Source organism: Rhinatrema bivittatum, chromosome 7 (genome assembly GCF_901001135.1).
Source record: "Rhinatrema bivittatum chromosome 7, aRhiBiv1.1, whole genome shotgun sequence".
NCBI classification, from domain to species: Eukaryota; Metazoa; Chordata; class Amphibia; order Gymnophiona; family Rhinatrematidae; genus Rhinatrema; species Rhinatrema bivittatum.
Window position 1 is genome coordinate 257,857,651 of NC_042621.1, and position 21,312 is coordinate 257,878,962.

General features: G+C 44.5%; 1 protein-coding gene across 3 annotated transcripts in view; it reads left to right on the forward strand.

The window, feature by feature from the left end:
• HPSE2 (heparanase 2 (inactive)) overlaps nucleotides 1-21,312 on the forward strand; it is a 1,066,536-nt gene that overhangs the window by 558,428 nt on the left and 486,796 nt on the right. Inside the window, exon 4 of one of the 3 annotated variants that reach the window (XM_029610101.1) lies at nucleotides 21,079-21,252. The exons of the other annotated variants lie outside the window; for them this stretch is intronic. Within the exon in view, the coding sequence (XP_029465961.1) occupies nucleotides 21,079-21,252 (174 nt within the window). The remainder of the gene's footprint in view (nucleotides 1-21,078; nucleotides 21,253-21,312) is intronic. 3 annotated transcript variants of the gene reach the window in all.

A 21,312-nucleotide genomic window follows, 5' to 3' on the forward strand; every position in this document is an offset into this window, starting at 1 on the left:
GCTCCAGAATTAAATACAGTACTCCAGGTGAAGGCTCACTAAGGACCTGTACAAGGGCAATAACATCTTTTTCCAATTATTCCTCTCTCTGTGCAGCCCAACATTCTTCTGGCTACCTACTGAAGCATCTTGTCTAACCCAACAAGGCTCCGTGTTTCATATGAGTACTGTTTCAGGGGTCTATTCCAATTTACAGGGGTAATTTTGTAACAGAATGCATGTTAGCCAGCAAATTTGCACATATGTTACACTAATTTTCAAAGTGGGCTTATGCATACTAGTCTGCTTTGTAAATTATCCCAGTAAAGTACACGCACACAATTATACCTGCTCTTTGATGTGTGTAATTTTTCCAAGAGAATTTATGCACATACTTTTTAAAATCAACTTCACTCAGACTTCACCCCCGTAACGCCTCTCCCCTGTTCATATGAAAGTATATTTTTTATTTTTTTACATTTATTAAAATTTATTAATCGCCTAACACTTAGCAAGGCCTAAGCGATATACAAGAATACATACATAATAAAAACAAAATAAAATACAAACAACAAATTTCAGCTTCACAGAAACCAAGAAGCAAAATACCAAATATTAATGGTACATTTACTGTTTTAGGCATAGGAGCATATTCCAAAAATGGAATATTCAATTATTAAATCATATTTACTTTAATAAGCAGATTAAGAACATTCATGCCGCCTCATTTATCATTGAATGCATGATGGAGCAGATATTCCTTAAATGCCGTTTTGAACTTTTTAACGTCTTCTAAAGATCTGAGGTCAAAAGGAAGGAGGTTCCATTGAGTGGGTGCCGCTATAGAGAAAGAAGTCTCCCTAGTACAGGATAAACGGGCATGACGAATTGAGGGAATCTCTAGCGAATTAACTTGTGAAGATCTCAAACATCTAACTGGATTATAAATCCGTAGCAATGCATTAAACCAAAAGGTAGAATCTGAAACACGGAGCTTATAAACTAACATGCCTATCTTGAACACTAAGGGGCAGATTTTAAAAAGTTGCGCGAGCGCGTACTTTTGTTCGCGCAGCAGGCGCGAACAAAAGTACACCTGATTTTATAAGATACGCACGTAGCCGCGCGTATCTTATAAAATCGGGGGCGGCACGCGCAAGGCTGCGCAAAATCGGCAGCCTGCGCGCGCCGAGCCGCGCAGCCTGCCTCCGTTCCCTCCAAGGCCGCTCCGATTTCGGAGCGGCCTCGGAGGGAACTTTCCTTCGCCCTCTCCGCACCTTCCCCTCCCTTCCCCTACCTAACCCACCCCCCCCCCCGGCCCTATCTAAACCCTCCCCTTACCTTTGTCGGCAAAGTTACGCCTGCTGAAAGCAGGCGTAACTTTGCACGCGTCGGCCGGGTGCCCTTCTCCGTGGTCCGGTCCCGGGGGTTGTTCCGGAGGCCGCGGCCACGCCCCGGAACGCCCCCGGGCCGAAACCACGCCCACGTCACCGCCCCCGAAACACCACGCCCCGCCCCCTAAATGGTGCGTCATCTCGACATCCCCCCGACACGCCCCCGACAGGAAGCCCCGGCACTTACGCGCGTCCCGGGGCTTTACGCGCGCCAGCGGCCTATGCAAAATAGGCGCGCCGGCGCGCGCAGGCCTTTGAAAATCCGCCCCTATACGTTCTGTATATGCATACAGAGCCTAATTTTCAAACCTATCTATGATTCAGCATTTGTGTGCATATATAAGTGGTTTCGCAGAGATTAATGCTAGTATTTTATAAACCTTGGGGTGGGAACTGGGTTTAGAAAATACCATATATATCTGCTCTAAAGGTATGTGCATATGTTTCAGTATATCCAATATTTCCAATGCAAGAAAATGCCTACTTTCTCTACTATTTTATAAATATATGCATGTATATTATACGTGTGAAATAATCAGAACACTATGCCAATAAACACCTTGAATTCAACGCAATGGCACTTTTATTTTAAAGTATGCGTTAGTACTTGGAATAAGTAATTCACAGATATCACCACCAGTTCCAGTCCTTCTCCAGTTCACTTAGACCCTCTAACCTAGGGCTCCTCAAAATTATCCTGGGGACCCAACAGCCAGTCGGGTTTTCAGGATATCCACAATGATTGTGCATGAGATAAATTTGAATATATTGAGTTTCCATGGTATGCAAATGTATCTGAAAACCCGACTAGCCGTGGGGTCCCCAGGATAGGTTTGGGAAGCCCTGCGCTAGTACTTCACCCTGAATCCCCACAACTTCTCCCACACCCTCCAACCAAAAACTGCAGACAATACACAAGTCTGATTTCACTTGCAGCAGTCAATTATCAGGTGTAAACGTTTACTAACAAGTTCAGTAATGAATACATATATATCTTTTACAAAATAGCAGCTTCTGCATGCACTTCTTAAACCCACCCTGGAATGCCTCTAATTCTTCCCTTTTTTCCTCCCAACAAAATTTATGTGCAAAACTGAAAATACTACCATGTGAATGCATAGATGCTATTTATGCACATAGGGGCAGATTTTAAAAAGTTGCGCGAGCGCGTACTTTTGTTTGCGCAGCAGGCGCGAACAAAAGTACGCCTGATTTTATAAGATACGTGCGTATCTTATAAAATCTGGGGTCGGCGCGCGCAAGGCTGCGCAAAATCGGCAGCCTGCGTGCGCCGAGCCGCGCAGCCTGCCTCCGTTCCTTCCAAGGCCGCTCCGATTTCGGAGCAGCCTCGGAGGGAACTTTCCTTCGCCCTCCCCACACCTTCCCCTCCCTTCCCCTACCTAACCCACCCCCCCGGCCCTATCTAACCCCCCCTTACCTTTGTCGGCCGGCAGCCCCGCTCCGTCCTCCGGTCCCGGGGGCTGGTCCGGAGGCCTCGACCACGCCCCCGGGCCCGCCCCCGAAACACCACGGCCCGCCCCCGACACGCCGCGTCAGTAGGCCCCGCCCCCGACACGCCGCTTCAGTAGGCCCCGCCCCTGACACGCCCCCTTACAAAAGCCCCGGGACTTACGCGCGTCCCGGGGCTTTACGTGTGCCGGCAACCTATGCAAAATAAGCGCGCCGGCGCGCGCGGGCCTTTGAAAATCCGCCCCATACTATATATGCTATTTTTACATGCAAAAGTCCTTTAAAAATTTACTCCACAGTGTTTAGACGTGTCAATTTTTGTGCATATCAGTCATGTAATTGTCTAAAAAAGGCCATTCTCCCAGGACAAGCAGGATGGTAGTCCTCACATATGGGTGACATCATCAGGCGAAGCCCTATTATGGAACACTTTTGCCTAGCATGCTCATTGTGTCCACAGGGGTTGCCTTCAGTCTCTTTTTTTCCGCGCTGCAGTTTGCCTTGCGTTTAGGAGCTCTGTGAGATTTTTCTCACAACTTTTACTCACGTAAACACTTGAAGTTTTACTTCACAAATAATTTCCCTACACGGGTCTCCCTTCGCGTACATTTCATCGACGCTCGGTGAATACTATGCCCTGTTCTTCAGTCGGTTCCTGTCACCTCACTATCGGTTCCCCCGGGTTACCAACCAAATTGCAGCCCTCTTTCTCCCTATGTCTATCACCCTTGGTCCACCTTATGATGCCCGCGAGTGTCCTTGCTGCGATCTCCCACCGGGTCCATCGGGGCTAGAGGGATTGGGACATCCATGGTTCCCGTTGCAGTTGCCGTCAATGCCGCCAGGGCCTCCGTCAATGCCATTGATGTCCCCGTTGCCCCCATCGAAGCCATCAATGCCCCATTGATGCCCCATCGCCCCCATCGATGCCTCCATCGAGGCCATCGGTGCTTCCGTCGATGCCTTTGATGCCTTCATCGATGCTGTTGATACTATTGAAGCTGCCATCGACACCTCCATCGATTCCCTCGACTAAAGAAAATGCTCCATACATCAGGTTCTCAACCAGAGCCCCGCGCAATCCTTGGGTGAGAAACAATGCCAGGAGCAGTACAGGCATGGTGACTGTCCATCACCAATTCCACCCAGGACAGTGAGGGCATCTTCCTCAGTGCTGGAGAATGACCGGGACGAGCACCGAGGGAAACATCGTTACTGCCATGGTAACCGTCCGTTGCCGATGCCACTCTGGACATTGGTGGCAGCTTCCTCGGTGCTGGAGAATGACCGGGCCAGGCACTGAGGGAAACATCGTCACTGCCACGGTAACCATCCGTTACCGACACCATTCTGGACATCGGTGGCAGTTTCCTTGGTGCTGGAGAATGACCGGGAAAACGCCGAGGGAAACATTGTTGCCGGCACCGACGTGGTTCCATGTTTGGTGCTGGCACTGATACCACACCAGCATCAATGTCCATTGAGCCAGTTGTGATGCGGGCCCAGGTACAAGAGTCTCCATGCTCCTCTGCACCAAGGCATTCTCCACCGACACCGGTGCTGGGTACTGAGCCACCACTAATTCATGTGGAAGTGCCAGTAACGCCTAGCCTGTCTCCCCCTATAGCTGCACTTCCAGGGAGGAGCTGGACATCCTCATCCATCAGGCTGTCCTCAATGCCTTCCGTAATCTACTAACACCGGAGCCATCGATATTCGCACCATTGTGGCACCGCCTCGTTGTGGCACCTACCAACGACAGCCTAAGTCATCAACACCGACTCATCCTTCTGATCCTCCACGGACCCCTATACCTATCCCAGGATCCTCAAACGGCATTGGGCACTCTAATCCCGCTTTGGCATACCATCGAGACCTAAGTAAAGGACGTGTCTGAAACCATCCCTTTCGACCTGGTCACTAAAAAGGACCAGAAGTTTTCGGGAGGGTCTAGGTCGTATCTTCTTCCAAGAACTATATTGGTTTCACATAATGCTATTTACCAGCTATATTTGATAGGGATGTGAATTGTTTTTTGACAATTTAAAATATCGTCCGATATATTTGAAATCGTCAAAAATTGTTAGGGCCACGATACAATACCAATTCCCCCGATTTATCGTTAAAAAATCATAAATCAGGGGAAGGGGGAGGGCAGGAAAACCGGCAAACTAAAACCCCCTAAAACCTACCCCTGACCCTTTAAATTAAATCCCCCACCCTCCCAAACCCCCCCCCCCCAAATGCTTTAAATTACCTGGGGATCCAGCGGTGGTCCAGAACGGCGGCGGTCCGGAACGGCCCCCTCAATTGAATCCTGTTGTCTTCAGCTGGCGCCATTTTGCAAAATGGCCGCTGCAAAATGGCGGCGGCCATAGACCAAAACGATTCGACGCAGGAGGTCATTCTGGACCCCTGCTGGACTTTTGGCAAGTCTTGTGGGGGTCAGGAGGCCCCCCCAAGCTGGCCAAAAGATCCTGGGAGTCCAGCGGGGTTCCGGGAGCGATTTCTTGCCGCGAATCGTTTTCCGTACGGAAAATGGCGCCGGCAGGAGATCGACTGCAGGAGGTCATTCAGCGGCGGTCCGGAACCCCCGCTGAATGACCTCCTGCAGTCGATCTCCTGCCGGCGCCATTTTCCGTACGGAAAACGATTCGCGGCAAGAAATCGCTCCCGGAACCCCGCTGGACTCCCAGGAACTTTTGGCCAGCTTGGGGGGGCCTCCTGACCCCCACAAGACTTGCCAAAAGTCCAGCGGGGGTCCGGAACGACCTCCTGTGTCGAATCATTTTGGTCTATGGCCGCCGCCATTTTGCGGCGGCCATTTTGCAAAATGGCGCCGGCTGAAGACAACAGGATTCAATTGAGGGGGCCGTTCCCCAGACCGCCGCCGTTCTGGACCACCGCTGGATCCCCAGGTAATTTAAAGCATTTGGGGGGGGGGGGTTCGGGAGGGGGGGATTTAATTTAAAGGGTCGGGGGTGGGTTTTAGGGGGTTTTAGTGTGCCGGCTCACGATTTTAACGATTTTCACGATAGTTTACACACCCAAACGGCAACAATACGATTCCCTCCCCCTCCCAGCCGAAATCGATCGTTAAGACGATCGAGGACACGATTCACATCTCTAATATTTGACACAACTCCAAGGGTACCTCTCTGCCATTCACATGAAATTCGAGCAACATGTGATTGCTTTGAAATGTCCTCCCGTTGCCAGCAACAGGACTCAGTGCTAGATGGTGAACCTGGCTTTCGGCCCAAAGTCCAAGATAAACTAGCTGATCTGCCATGCACTGCAGATAATCTCTTCATGCACAAGGTCCAGCAGACAGTGGCTCAATTGCAAGACCACCGCGAGACCCTGCGACAGCTCTCTATGTTTCTTGCACAGCAAAGAGGGATGCTAGAAGTAGAAAGTCCTTTTACCGCTCCCGCATAAGACCAACTGATATCCAGATCACACCAGCTCCACCAGTCGGGCAGGCTCCTGGATTTTTCAACCTTGCCAGAGAACAGAACAGTCCATTCCACTGAGGACCAGAGCTCAGGATACCGTTCCCCAGATGCAACAAGGCAGAGGATTTTAATCCCGCTATTTCCTACTTGGAAAGAAAACAGGCGACCTCCGCCCATCCTGGACCTCAAAAGTCTCAACAAATTTCTTCAGAAAGAAAAGTTCAAAATGGTGTCTCTCGGCACCATGCTTTCCTTACTACAACAAGGGGGTTGCCTCTATTCTCTTGACTTTCTATATGCTTCATAATGAGTCAACAATATTTTCAATACCAAGTTCTGCTATTCGAACTACCTTTGACAACTTGTGTATTTCACCAAATGCCTAGCAGTGGCTGCCACTCATCTACAAAGAACAACAGCATTCATGCATTTCCTTACCTGGATGACTGCCTAATGAAGAGTCAATCCAAACAAGGAGCTCTAAATTCTCTAAGACTCACTATAAATCTGCTACATTTGGCTGGGAATTCTGATCAACAATCATAAATCCCATATGGAGCAGATCTGAGCACTACAGTTGCAACGGCCTTCCTGCCCAACAACCGCGCAGACATCCTATCAAATTGTCCACATCTCTGTGCGCATGCAACCTAGCCTCAGCCCATCAATTCTTCCATTGCTGGGCCACTGGGCCACATGGGTCACATAGTTTCCACGATCCACGTCACTCCTATGGCCAGACTAGCCATGAGAAAAACTCAGTGGATTTAAAAATTTCAGTGGCTCTAAGCCGTTCAACCGCTTTCGTCCCTGATATTTATTTATTTATTTAGCATTTTTCTATACCGACTTTCCAATAACAAAATTATTGATCAATTCGGTTTACATTTTAAACAATAACAACAATGACAAGTAAATGTCTTACAATGAACAGGTCGAATTAACTTGGATTAAGATATAAGGGGGTAATAACATAATTAACATGAGCGGTGCCTAATATAGGCTAGAGGCTGGGTTTTAATGATAGACTGCCAAAGATAATAGACTTATATATCCAGTAGATATATAGACTGATATATATAGACTGATATATATAGACTGATATATATCCAGTAACCAAATCCTCAGATGATCTTGGACACAGTCACGTCCAGCTTGGGTTGGAGAGCTCATATAAACACCCTCCAAACCCAAAAAGTCTCAGATCAACTTCCTGGAGCTTGGAGCCATGTGTTATGCCCTTTATGCCTTCAAACACTGCCTCTCAGACAAAACTTTGTGGATACAGACAGACAACATAGTGGCAACGTGGTACTCGAACAAACAGGGATGCCCAGGCTCTTATCTGCTCTGCCAGGAAGCCACGCAATTCTGGGCCTGGGCCCTTGCACACTCCATGCATCTCTGGGCCACTTATCTAACAAGCATACTGAACATTCTAACAGACCATCTCAATCGATATCTCCATCCCCACAAGTGGTCTCTGAATCCATGTGTACTGAGCAAAATCTTCTAGTGCTGAAGTCAACCAACCTTTGACCTCTTGCGTCCAAATCAAATCACAGAGTGCACAGATTCTGCTCCCTACACAGGCTTTGAAATGCGGTAGCCATGGATGCCTTTGCTCGCCCCTGCATCAAAGGCCTCCTATATGCGTCTCTTCTGATACCGCTCATAGCCAAAACTCTCGTGAAGCTACAGCAGGACAAGTTTTCAATGATTCTTATAAGCCCATACTGGCCTCGACAAGTATGCTTCCCCATACTTCTCAACCTATCACTCCAGGAACCAATTTGCTTGCCCAAAGGTCAACCTCATAACACAGACTCACTGATATTCTCAGGTACTTGTAGCTTCATGAAAACCTTCCACACATAAATCTTACCATTCGAAATGGGCAAGATTTACCAAATGGCATGCACAAAAAGGTACTGGCCATTTTTCCTGCCCCACTCCATCTCTATTAGGTTATCTAGGATACCTGTCTGATTCTGGTCCCCAGACATCCTCCGCACAGGTACATCTCAGTTCCATCTCAGCATACCACCAGGGAGCAGGGGATGCCCTATTAATGGCTCAACCCCTTATGAGTCGGCTTATCATGGGTTTTCTACAACTTAAGCCTCCTCTATGATCACTGGTTACGGAATGGGGCCTAAATGTAGTGCTTACAAGGCTCATGTGTTCTCCGTTCGAGCCTTTGCATGCCTATAACATTAAAATTCTAACATGGAAAATTATTTTCCTCGTAGCCATCACCTCTGCTAAAAGAGTCAGTGAGTTACAAGCCCTTGTTGCATACTCACCCGACACTAGGTTCCTCCGTGACCGAGTGGTCCTCTGTACTCACTCTAAATTTCTTCTTAAGGTGGACACAGCCTCTCACCTTACTCAGTCTATAGTCTGCCCACTTTTCCCAAGGCCTCTTTCTCACCAGGGTGAGAGGGTTTTGCACACCTTGGACCATACGCGTGCACTTTGCATTCTATCTAGACTGCACTGCATTCCATAGGAAATTCACCCAACTCTTTGCTTCTTTGACAAAGACAAGCTGCAAGTTCCAGTGGGCAAACAAACTCTCTCCAACTGGCTAGCAGACTGTATCGAATTCTGCTATGAGGAAGCAGGCCTTCCTCTCCAGGGGTGAGTGCGGGCACATTTTGTAAGGGCCATGGCAACATCGGTAGCACACTATTGTTCAGTACCAATTGCCGACATCTGCTAGGCTGTGACATGGAGCTCTCTTCACAGATTAGCAGCCCTCTACTGCTTAGATAAGGAAGTCCGTCAAGACTGCCTTTGGCCTTTGTTCCAGTATAATCCCCAACTCCTTCCACAACCACCTGCTGTGATTTCAGGTTGCTTTATCATTGCCAATAGCACCCCAATTATGGTACCTGCTGCACGAGTTGTCTGCTATTGGCCTGTTGTAATATGAGTCAGCCTATAGCTTGCTAATCACCCAAATGTGAGGACTATCATCCTGCTTGTCCTGGGAGAAAGCAGAGTTGCTTACCTGTAACAGGTGTTCTCCCAGGACAGCAGGATGTAGTCCTCATGAAACCCACCTGCCACCCCGCGGAGTTGGGTCCGCTTACGTTTATTATTTTATGTTTTCGCTTGCACTTTTTGCTACAAACGAGACTGAAAGGAGACCCCTGTGGACACAGGGATCATGACATGTTGGGCATGCTCAGTGTGCTCAGTGTGCCAGTCAAAGTTTCTAGAAACTTTGACAAAAGTGCTCCATAATAGGGTTCCGCCTGATGATGTCACCCATACGTGAGGAATACATCCTACTGTCCTAGGAGAACACCTGTTACAGGTAAGCAACTCTGCTTTTCTGTGGGTAAGCTGCTCCTTTATCCACAGAAGTCATTTTGAAAATTACCATCCCATTGTGCTTCTTCAGTATTTCTGTGTCAATTACTAGGTCCCACTGCATTCATCTTGCTTATGCTACAATGGCACGTCAGCGTTTTTATAAAGGAAACACACAACACTGTCCATTAGGCATCAAGGAGCAGCAACAAATAAAATCAAAATGCATCATTTTGTCATCCATGTTGACCCAATGGTGAATATCCATCTATTATGAGCTGGAGACAAAGAAAACTCTCTCAATGCTCTTTTATAATAATTATGTGGTCTAGATTCAAAATATTATCTCCCCTTGCCCAGAAAACTGCTTTCACCATAATCATTTTTATATTTTTGTATTCATAAAACATTGAAGCAGGACTGGTCTTGTCTGTGGACTAAAAGGTAAATTCTGTCCCAGAAATGCATTGGCCATTCCTAAGACTGAAGTTCTTTTGACCAATCATTTGGCAGATTTATGATTCTCTGTTGTTTCAAGAGACATGCAAAATATAAAGCAAATTAGAAACAGCCGTTCCATTCAAAATCAATATTTATCTCTCCAAGACAACACTGCATAGATGGTAAATCCACTCTAGTTCCATTTCTTTTAATAGTTTCCAATCACCTTCTCACCAATCTAGACATACCTGGTCAATCACAGTCCATTGTAAGTCTTCGAAAGATGGCCAAGCTGTTGGCAATGCATCACCACCAGTGCTTCTAACAAGTGGTGATTTTCTACCAAGTCATGCCAGGCCACCAACCTAGAACCTTTCTGAACATGTTCCTTTTCTCCATTGGGAAACTGGAAAGTGAAAGCTGCTGCTGAATCCCACCCAGCAGCTTATTTATTTAGAAAATTACCACTGCTTCTTACCTACTCATATTCTATCAATTCTGGTTTGCAGTCAGATGTGATTTCATTATCTTCTTGGTCCAGTCAATGTAGCATATAAAGTCTGACTACAGAACAAACTGTGTAAATGCTTTGCCAGGGTGTTGTAATAGTCAGGATATAGATGAGAAAATGTGTTTCCTTTTGTTATGAAACATGATGAACTGCCATACCAGCAGTTGGTAATGCTTTGTATCTTGCAAATCTAAACAGATTTTTTAATACTGTAAATAGCCTTTTTCATCTACATGCCTTGCTATTATTGCTTTTCCCATTATATCCTCTGAAGCCAGACTGAATAAGTGTTTCAGACAGTATGCAAATTAGCCAATGTAGTGACTGAAGTGAGAGCAAGCATTTTTGTCTTCTTGTCTGCAATCTGGGCTGATGTCATTCATTAAACATGCTATGCATTTGTTTTTCCTTTTCCTATAGAGGGCCAACATCAATGGAGCAATTTTACATGTCTTAAATAGGAAAATGAGCATTATGAAAGAAATTATGCATACTTTAATAAGGCCAATAATGCATTCTGAGGCTTGGAGCATGGTTAGCCCCAAAATGCCTCATTCTGCGGCTGATGTGCTAAAGTGTATTATGATTGTCTGATAACATGCATAAAAGCAGTATTTATGTGCATATTAATGGATGACGTAAAAGAAATGCAAAGGAGGAATGCATTACCACAAACAGTAAACTATGTGTATGCATTAATGGAGATGGTTCCCCAGAAAGTTAACTACACTTCCCTGAGGTGTAGTTAAGTTTTTGGCATTAATGTGTCTGTTAAATTTTGTGCATATTTCTGAAACAAATACTTTTTCACTACACTTATACTGCATGCGCTGTTTTGCATACTTTTTTTTATCTCATTACCTCATTAATATAGATTTAATATTAACACTATTGCAAGCTAGTTTACACATATTGGCCACTCTGTTAATGCTTATTAAGCACTTGTAATAGTATTTAACATTCATTGCCATATGGAATAACATTAACATTCTTATACTGACCCCCTTCTGCTCATTACCACTCTTGAGGCTGAAATTTTACAACACAGAACAACATTTCATATTCTTCTGATCCTCCTAAATTGCTGTTTTCAACTTTTTCTTTTATGCCTGGAATAAAAATTTAGGCCAGACAGCAGGGCTTTAAGGGGCTAACAGTGGGGAAGGGTGGTTATAAATTTAAGATGGTTTGCAAGTCCTATCCCTAAACAGGGTGAACTGGGAAAACTACATATGATGTCGGCTTTCGTCCTTTGTAAAATTTCACCAACTTATGAGGTAGACGCAGGATTTGCTTGCGTGCGTTCATTTCAAATTGTACGCATATGTACACGCTTCAGCCTATTTTATTTTATTTTTTAATTTATTTTTTATTAAGATTTTAAACAAATTCACATTTGCAAAAAATCAAGAAATAATTTTTGTAACATTCATTTGCTCCACCAAATATATATTAATATTAACAAAAAACCATTAGCCCTCATTATGGGAGGATATTTCAAAGCATTATTTAAATCAGGTAACCTGTAATTTTAATCTTATAGAAATAAGGAGAAAAATACACTTTTATTTGCAGACAATTTACCTCAACCTTGCTCTTTGTCTGCCAGGAAGGATTCTAGGTGAGAAGGGTCTTGAAATGTAAATTTATTCTTTTGGAGGACAATTGAACATTTACAAGGGAACTTTAAAAAGAATGTTGCCCCAAGAGACAACACTCTTGACTTCAAAGCCAAAAATTGTTTCCTCCAAAAAACCATGAAATCGCTCTTTTTGAAACCAACAACTTACAAATTTGCCTTATACTGCCCCCTACCCTACTAGAACTAAACATCTCCCCAATTATTGAATTCCTAACAACACACATAAACACCTCTAAACCCACAATTGTACTAGGTGATTTCAATCTACACATGGACAGGCACCCCTTATCTAACACATGTCAAACACTAATAGATATCATGACGGCACTAGGATTCATCCTAACTACTGACAAGCCCACCATTTATCAACCACAGCCACCTAGAACAAATCAAATTGGAATATACACCGATACCCTGGTCAGACCACTTCCTAATAGAATCCTCTATCAAATTTAATGAAAAACAAGCGACACAAAACAAAGAACCTGCTATTAAGTTCACTTAGAGAATAGCCACTGCCATTAGCAATGGTTACATGGAATAGACTAAGACTTAGTTTTTGGGTACTTGCCAGGTTCTTATGGCCTGGATTGGCCACTGTTGGCAACAGGATGCTGGGCTTGATGGACCCTTGGTCTGACCCAGTATGGCATTTTCTTATGTTCTTATGTTCTTAACCCATTGAATTCAAATACCGCCCACCATACAACATAGACACCCTGAAAGACAAACTAGAAGAAAAACTAGCTGAAATAGACTGCACCGACTGTGACTCCACCACGACAGCGTGGACACAAACAACCAAAAACCTAACCGACGAGATAAACCCAATAAAATGTATCAGCATCAAAGAACCCAAAGAAACAAACCCCTGGCATAATTAAAAGATAAAGATAGTCAAGAGAAACCTAAGGAAAAATGTAAAGGAATGGAAAAATAATAAAACAACAGAAAACCTGACTAAATACAGGAAACAACTAGCCTACTATAAACAAGTAATTCTCAACGCAAAGAAACAATATTACAGCACTAAAATAGAGAAATTCACAAATAACCCAAGAGCCCTATTTACCATAGTAAAAAATCTCACAACTGACAAATCTGACGCTTCACAGAACCTAGCAGTAAATAAATGTAATGAAATAGCTACTTTCTTTAATGACAAAATTACGAATCTAAAAACAAAGATTCCAAAAATAACTAAAAAAAAATCAATATGCAAAAAAGAGACGTTAAACAATGGGAAACATTCGCCGAAATATCTGAAATAGAAGTTGAATCAATGCTAAAAAAACTAAACCCCGCCCCACATGCACAAGACACAATTCCAACCATAGACTTAAAAAAAGTAGCTAACACAGTCTCGCCAACTTTAACAAAAATCATTAATCTATCACTAAAGGAAGGAAACATGCCAGATTCACTAAAAGGAGCAATAGTAAAACCAATTCTAAAGAAAAAGAACAGCGACCAACTAATCCTGAGCAATTATAGGCCAGTATCAAACCTACCCCTAATTGCAAAATTAATAGAAAAAAAACATACAAAAACAATTAGCAGAACACTTAGGGATAGATTTTCAAAGGGGTACGCGCGTAAGATACGCGCGTACCCCCCGAAAACCTACCCCAAACCCCCCTGCGTGCGCCGAGCCTATTTTGCATAGGCTCGGCAGTGCACGCAAGCCCCGGGATGCGCGTAAGTCCTGGGGCTTGCATGGAGGGGCGTGTCGGGGGGGCATGCCGGGGGGCATACCGGGGGTGACGCGGCGTTTCAGGGGCATGTCTGGAGTGACGTGGCGTTTCGGGGACGTGTCCGGGGGCATGGTTCCGGCCCGGGGGCATTCTGGGGGCGTGGCAGTGGCCCCTGGACCAGCCCTCAGACCGGAACATGGAGCGCGGCAGCCGGCCCGGCGCGCGCAAAGTTACACCCCCGTGACATCCCCAGTCGGGGACGGATTGCCTCGGGCATAAAACTGGGGAAGGTGCGGCACACAGCCGCTGGCTCGCGCCAAAGCCGGACGCCAAAGGGGTGTGCCCCTTATCAAGATTTTTTTCTATTCTTATTTTACCCATATGGGAAGAAAAAGAAAGGTTAAAGCTTGGACTTCATTGCCGAATGTACCTGTATTGAGAGGACCTATGGACTCTCATGTTGCAAGAGGGGTAAGTTACCCTGTTGCGAGTCTATTCCTGAAATATCTTTTTCATCTGGAACCACAGACAGTCCAGGGCCACAGCAGCAACTCAAACCCTGATGGAAGAGCCAAGCCCTGCAGCCCAGAGTTCCTCTTTGGGATTAAGGGGAATAGACAATTCTGACGCTATGCGTCAGGTGTACCACACCTTCCTCTGTATGTGGGAATACAGAGGAAGGTGTGGTACAAGAGGGTTCTGGACCTCAGGAGTTGGTCGCAGAGCCTGTTGACCTCCAAAATATAACTCTGGGTGATGTATGGAGAGTTCTTGTTACTTTACAGAAGACTATGTCTAGTTCAATTGTTCAAAATAATAAAACAACTATGGAGATAAAAAATGTGATTGAAGTTCAGCCTATTTTATTACATGCAGGCATATACATGTGTATGTTATAAAATGGCCACGTTCTATGGTGTGAGCCAGCATATGCGTGTACATGTGCGCGTACAGGTGCGCCCGTGTGGCTGTTTAAAAGATACCATCTTAGTGCATAAGCATCCCAGAAGAACATTAGAGTACAGAGTGTTGAGGTACAGGGTACTTAAACCAGAGATATTTAAATCCAATCCTCAAAGCCTGCATACAGGTTTCATATTCATTAGGGGGTCCATTTTCAACTGCTGTCTGGCTGGCTAGTTAGTAGTACCGCTGAATATACCTGGCTTTCTTAACGTTAGCAGTTATGTCTAATCAGATAACTTTAGGACAGCCCTACAGCCTGACCAGAGTTAGCCCTAGCTTGATGCATTTGCTACCTGGGTGCTATCAAGCTAGGGTGAGAGTATGTTGTAGAAATTTCATCTTTGTGTACCTTTCCTCATTCCAAATCACATCAAATCTTAAATGATGTGTACTGTGCTGTTTGTACGTCTGACTGTGCATGTAAAACTGCCCCCCATAAGAACATAAAAAATTGCCATGCTGGGTCAGACCAAGGGTCCATCAAACCCCGCATCCTATATCCAACAGAGGCCAAACCAGGCCACAAGAACCTGGCAATTACCCAAACACTAAGAAGATCCCATGCTACTGATGCAATTAATAACAGTGGCTATTCCCTAAGTAAACTTGATTAATAGCCTAAGTAAACTTGATTAATACCCGAGATCACCACCAAAACCTCACCTCGATTTACTAGATGACCCTCCTATCGTGGTATAAATAGATGACTAAATGTGTGCCACCACAGAGGTTTTCTCTCTCTCTCTATTCCACTTCACTCTCCCACTGCGCGCACAAGTGAAACATTTCTAAAAATGGGTGGAGCATGGTCTGGGTGCTGCATGGCATAAATACTTACATGCACAGGCTCCCACTAGTGTCCCCTGATCAATAAAAACAAATGTATTGTTTTAGTGAACCACTTCACACTTACAGGGGAACTTCAGGAAGAAGGAAGTGCCAACTCGTAAAACACGAGGTTTAAGTTGGAGGAAAAGCTTCCTTCTTTCTTGAGTTTCCCTAGAGATATCGGGGAAGATCTGTATCTTCTGCCCGCAAAAGGAAATATTTTTATATTTGAAATATTGTCAAAAGACAGATTATTTATCTGACTCAAGAAGAAAAGAAATAATAAATGTACCTCTAGTTGTAATCAAGTCTTGAGAGTTTTGCAAAAATTGAGATGGATCAGAACTATCTATCAGGCCGATACAGAAAAACGCGTGGGAGAGCCGGTGAGCACCCACTCTCCCGACGTGCGCAAAGGCCACTCTTCCGGGCGTGCAATTCAGGAAGGTCGGGTATGTAAATTAGGGCTCCGGTAAAAGGAGGCGCTAGGGACACTAGCGCTTCCCTAGCGCCTCCTTTTTGATAGAAGCGGCGGCTGTCAGCGGGTTTGACAGCCGACGCTTAATTTTACCGGCGTCGGTTCTCGAACTCGCTGACAGCTAAGGGTTTGCAAAACTGATGCCGGCTAAATTGAGCGTCCTTCTTCCAACCCGCGGGCTGTGGGCAGATTTAAATTTTATTTTTTAAATTTTGGATTTTTTTAAATTTTTGGGGCCTCTGACTTAATATCTCTATGATATTAAGTCGGAGGGTGTACAGAAAAGAAGTTTTTTCTGCTTTTCTGTACACTTCCCTGGTGCTGGCCGAAATTAACGCCTGCCTATGGCCTATGGCAGGCGTTAATTTCTGAGAGTAAAATATGCGGCTTGGCTGCACATTTTACTTTCTGAATGGCACGGGAATAACTAATAGGCCCATCAAGATGCATTTGCATGTTTCGGGCGCTATTAGTTTCGGAGGGGTTGGCCGCGCGTTTTCGACGCGCTATTACCCCTTACAAAATGTGGGGTAATAGTGCGCTCCAGTGGAGCGCACTTTACTGTATCGGACTGTATAAAAGCTAATATATCAAAGGAAAAAATCTGCACTAAAATATAATATGGCAGATCCTGAAAAAACGTGCAATGGTGCCCACTTTGGATGGGGTAGCCATCGTTTTATATGGCCACATGATCCAAAAAACCCCCATCTGCAATAAGCCAAACCCCTTGCGATACTCCTGCTCACCCCTCTCGTCGCATCTAGAGTTGGCATAGCCTAAAAAAATTTGTAAAAATCTAAAATTTACTCACACAGCAATTTTCCACCCCTTCCCAAACCCTTCCCCTTTGATCAAAAATTACCCCATCCCAACCAAAGATTCCCATATCAAAACTCCCCTCCCCAAATAGCAAGCTCCCCGAGCCCCTACCTCCTAACATATACCATAATCCCTAGTGTCTAGTGGGGCCCTCCCCCCTTTCCATGGATCAATGACCCTGATGGTTTGGGGGGCCCAGACCTAAAAGAAGAGTTCTCGGTGGTCCAGGGGCAGCCTGGTGCAACCCCTAGCTCCAGGCCAGTTGACACATTTTCCAGAAAGGCATGGGCCAACCACTGCCCCTATATGCTATTGAATTACCAATAGGTTTTATCCACTTTAAGTACACTTAACACAGGTAAATGGCTTTTGAAAATTGCTATGACAGTGTGTTACATTTACATTTACATTTCCTTTTGGAAATTATCATGATTCTGTATAATATACTCATGGTAAATGTTTAAAGAGCGAAGAAACAGGTGTAATATAGGGTAATTCTCCTTTTTCAAGGCAGCAAATACTTCTTTTCTACAGTTGTACCAGGAATCTCTTTGTTCTGAGTTGAGAAGTAAGGAGAGGAGGGCTGTACTGCATCAGCTTTGATTTGGATGTTCATTTAGTCCTTCAAGGTATCAAGTGTCAGCAGTCTGGAATGAATTGAGACCAGATGACAAACTGGCTGCCTGGAAGGAAGATGGGACTGGGAGCAGGATAAGAGAACATCTGAAGACTGACTTATTTTCAACAGTCATGCATATTTACCTATATAGAAGTCAAGGAAGAAAATTGGATGGTATATCAGTATATAGTGACCCCGCATGTCTATACACCAAATAAAAAGTACAACCTGATTTAGAAATAATTTTATTTTTGTTGTAGCATGCTCAAGAAGTACCGGTATATTCATTTTTAAACCATGACAAATAGTATCTAGATTAGAAGCTTTCCTTCAAAAACTTCTTTAATATATATATGCAATCAAACCCTATGTGCTTAAACATACACACAGACATAACTCTCTAATGATTATGGAGTCGAGTGAGAGACTTCAGCTTGAAACAAGCCTTGATATTTCAAAACTAATTTAGATGTGCTCTTAAGATCTAATTCACTAACACAATAATTTTAAAATGAGTGCGTGTGTGCCCATACATGTGAATATCGGTGTGCGAGCAAGGGTGTGCTAGAATGTTTAATCCTGCGCACACTTGCATGCATACTGGTTGATTTTAAATGCTCTAAGTGCTAAAGCCATGAGATACACGTTACTCAGCCCGGCGCATGCTGCATGTATTTTAAAAACTGTGTGAGTACGTGCATATCTCCTGGTACATGCACACAATTTTTTTTTCACAGAAAGGGGTGGGGCATGGGCATGGTCTGGGCGGGGAATGGATGGGAGATGGAAGGCAGGTCTGTACCATGAAATCTGCACATAAGTCTATGCATACAAGTACACGTCGGGGTTCCCTACTCCATAACTTTAACTTCTGCTATGGACAGCATGTAAGTTGTAAAATTTAAAAAAAAAAAAAGGGTAATCAGCAGGGTTTTAAGGGTCAGGGATAATAGGGTAAAAGGAAGGCGAGTTAGCTAGTGGCATTAGGAAATTCTTTCCTTTACTGGGGTGAACTGGGAAAAGAGTTAATTGCGTCAGCACATGTTTCTGGTAAAATCTCCCCCCACTTACACAATCAAGCCAGCATTTGCATGCACATGCACTCATCAATATGAAAGCGTGTTTCCAAGTATGCACAAATAGCCGATCTTAAAACACGTGCATGTATACATGCATATACGCATGTATGTTTTAAAATCGCCGCATATATGTGTGTCAGCCAGCAAACGCGTGCATATGTGTGCTCGTGTGCGGGTCTTAAAGTTTAACACATATGTTTTAAAATGCGCCAATCATGTGTAAGTATGCTCCTAATTTTAAGAGGTTACTCGAGCACAGCTAGTGTGCGGGTGTCTTCCATAGGACCTTGTCGGCTTTTATGCGTGTACATCAGCGAATTTTAAAACATTCCCAGTTTTCCAATTAGTCCATCAGGAACAGCAGTAAAGTTACACGGATAGCTTTCATAAATGCGCTGTGGTTTTTGGTTTCAAATTCAGAGTTATGCACATAGGGCCGGATTTTAAAAGCCTGGCGCGTGCAAATCTCGGGAGATACGCACGTGGCCAGGATGGGCACGCGCCGAGTGTATTTTAAAAATGGCCCAGCCACTCGCGAATCTCCTGGTGTGCATGGAAGTGCCAGGCTTTGTCAAAGGAGTGGGCCGAGGTGGGGTATGGGAGGGGCGGGGGCCAACTGGGACAGCGGCCATTAGGCCTGTCCTGGTGAAGCATGCACCAGCAGCCAGCTGGCACATGGAACTTACTGCTGCTCCGAAAGAGCAGGTAAGGTCTATAACAAAAAAAAAAATGAGGATAGATAGATAGGGATTAGGGGTCTGGGAGGAGAGGAGAGGAGAGAAGAGGGGAAAAGGGAGGAATGTCAGGTAGGGGGTTAGGGAAATTCCCTCCCAATCCACTCCTTTATTGGAGCGGACTGGGAGAGAATTGGGGTAGGGCTACTCGCGTCGCCGTGCAGATTTTTCAAAAATCCTCACACACACACACACACGCCCGCCTGGGCACCTGCGCGCACATAAACGCGCACATGCAGGTTTTAAAATTTACCCGATAAGTGTTGGCCATGTCCCGCCCATGCCCTGCCCCTTTTCCGCCCTCTTATTCCTCACTTACGCACAGATGTATACATGTGTACTTTGCAGCTTTTTAAAATCTGCATTGCTCGTATATAGCCCAAATTTGCACGTATGTGGCCATTTTTGTGCGAGCAACGTTTTAAAACTCAACCTGCTTAGCTTTTTACCCATAGAAGCAAAATGGAATACAAGACTTATAAGGTAGATTATTAGACTCGGGCGCGGGCGTCCATGTGTGCGTGGTTCCTGGCACACGCACATGGATGTGCCGATTTTATAAGATGCACATGGTAACACGCGCATGTTAGAAAATCCGCTACCTGCACAGACACGCATGCATGATTTTGTATTGGCGCACCCCCCGGACCACCCCTTTTCTTTGGCCCAGCTCTTGTGCACGTAATGATTACGCGTGCAGCCAGGCCCCTTCTAAAATGCGCACGGTGTGCGCAGGGCCTGGCCACTTGTGTAACTCCTGTTTATTACATCCACAGGCTATTTAAAATTGGGCCGTATTCCCTTTAAATTTAGTTGTTACAGGTCATTTAGGAGGTAATTTTCAAAAACATTTAGATGCATAAATCCTGGTTTTATGCACATAAATGGTTGTTACAAAATCAGCCAGTGCTCTGTTTGCATAAAAGTACAAGCATAACCCATTTTTAATGTACTTTTTCACAGGGATGATAAGTTTTAAACAGGTGCACGAGCGCACATGTGTGCATGTTTGCCGACTTGCGCCCAGGGATGTGGCTATTTTATAACATAAGTGCATACGTTATAAATATAGGCTGACTCCATGCACATGTGCACGCAATTTTAAGTGGAACTATTCATGCAAATGCATCTTCGACCGCATAATTGGGAGGATTTTAATAGACACGCATGCTAACGCCATTACTTCCCAGTTCATTCCCAGTTCCATAACCCCCTAGTTTAATAGCCTCCTTTTCTCCTGATAGTCCTGACCCTTAAAACTCTGCTGATCTGTTTCTTTTTATTTTATGACTTATACGCCACACATATCTGAAGTAAGGGGACCATAGTGTGCGCTTTGCATGTTAGTACGTGCTAATTTCAATGTGAAATCCAAATGTTTTATAAAGGGTTTTTTCATACGCTGCACAAGACTATTGTAATCTACCTTGTATACTTTTATTAAAAAAGGTGGGAAAGAAATATTTTAAATAAATAAATAAAATAAAATAAATAGTAGTATATAATTGCATCAGTCACGGTGTTTTGAATTACAGCTTTAGACTAGCGAATCCCTTCATATCTCTGGTATAATTCAATCTGGAGTTCTGTTTCAATTCATAATAAGAATTACGATACAAGCATTGTTTTGTTTTTTTCCCAGCCAGGTCTCTAGACAAACTCTATAACTTTGTAAACTGTTCTGGACTCCATCTGATTTTTGGACTCAATGCGCTCCGTCGAAAGCCTGATAACTCCTGGAATAGCTCCAGTGTTCTTAGCCTCCTGAAATACAGTGCCAGCAAAAAATACAATATTTCTTGGGAACTTGGAAATGGTAAGAAGAATAGATTTTACCTTTCTTTAATATCATTTTGCCTTTTAGAAGATGGAGAAA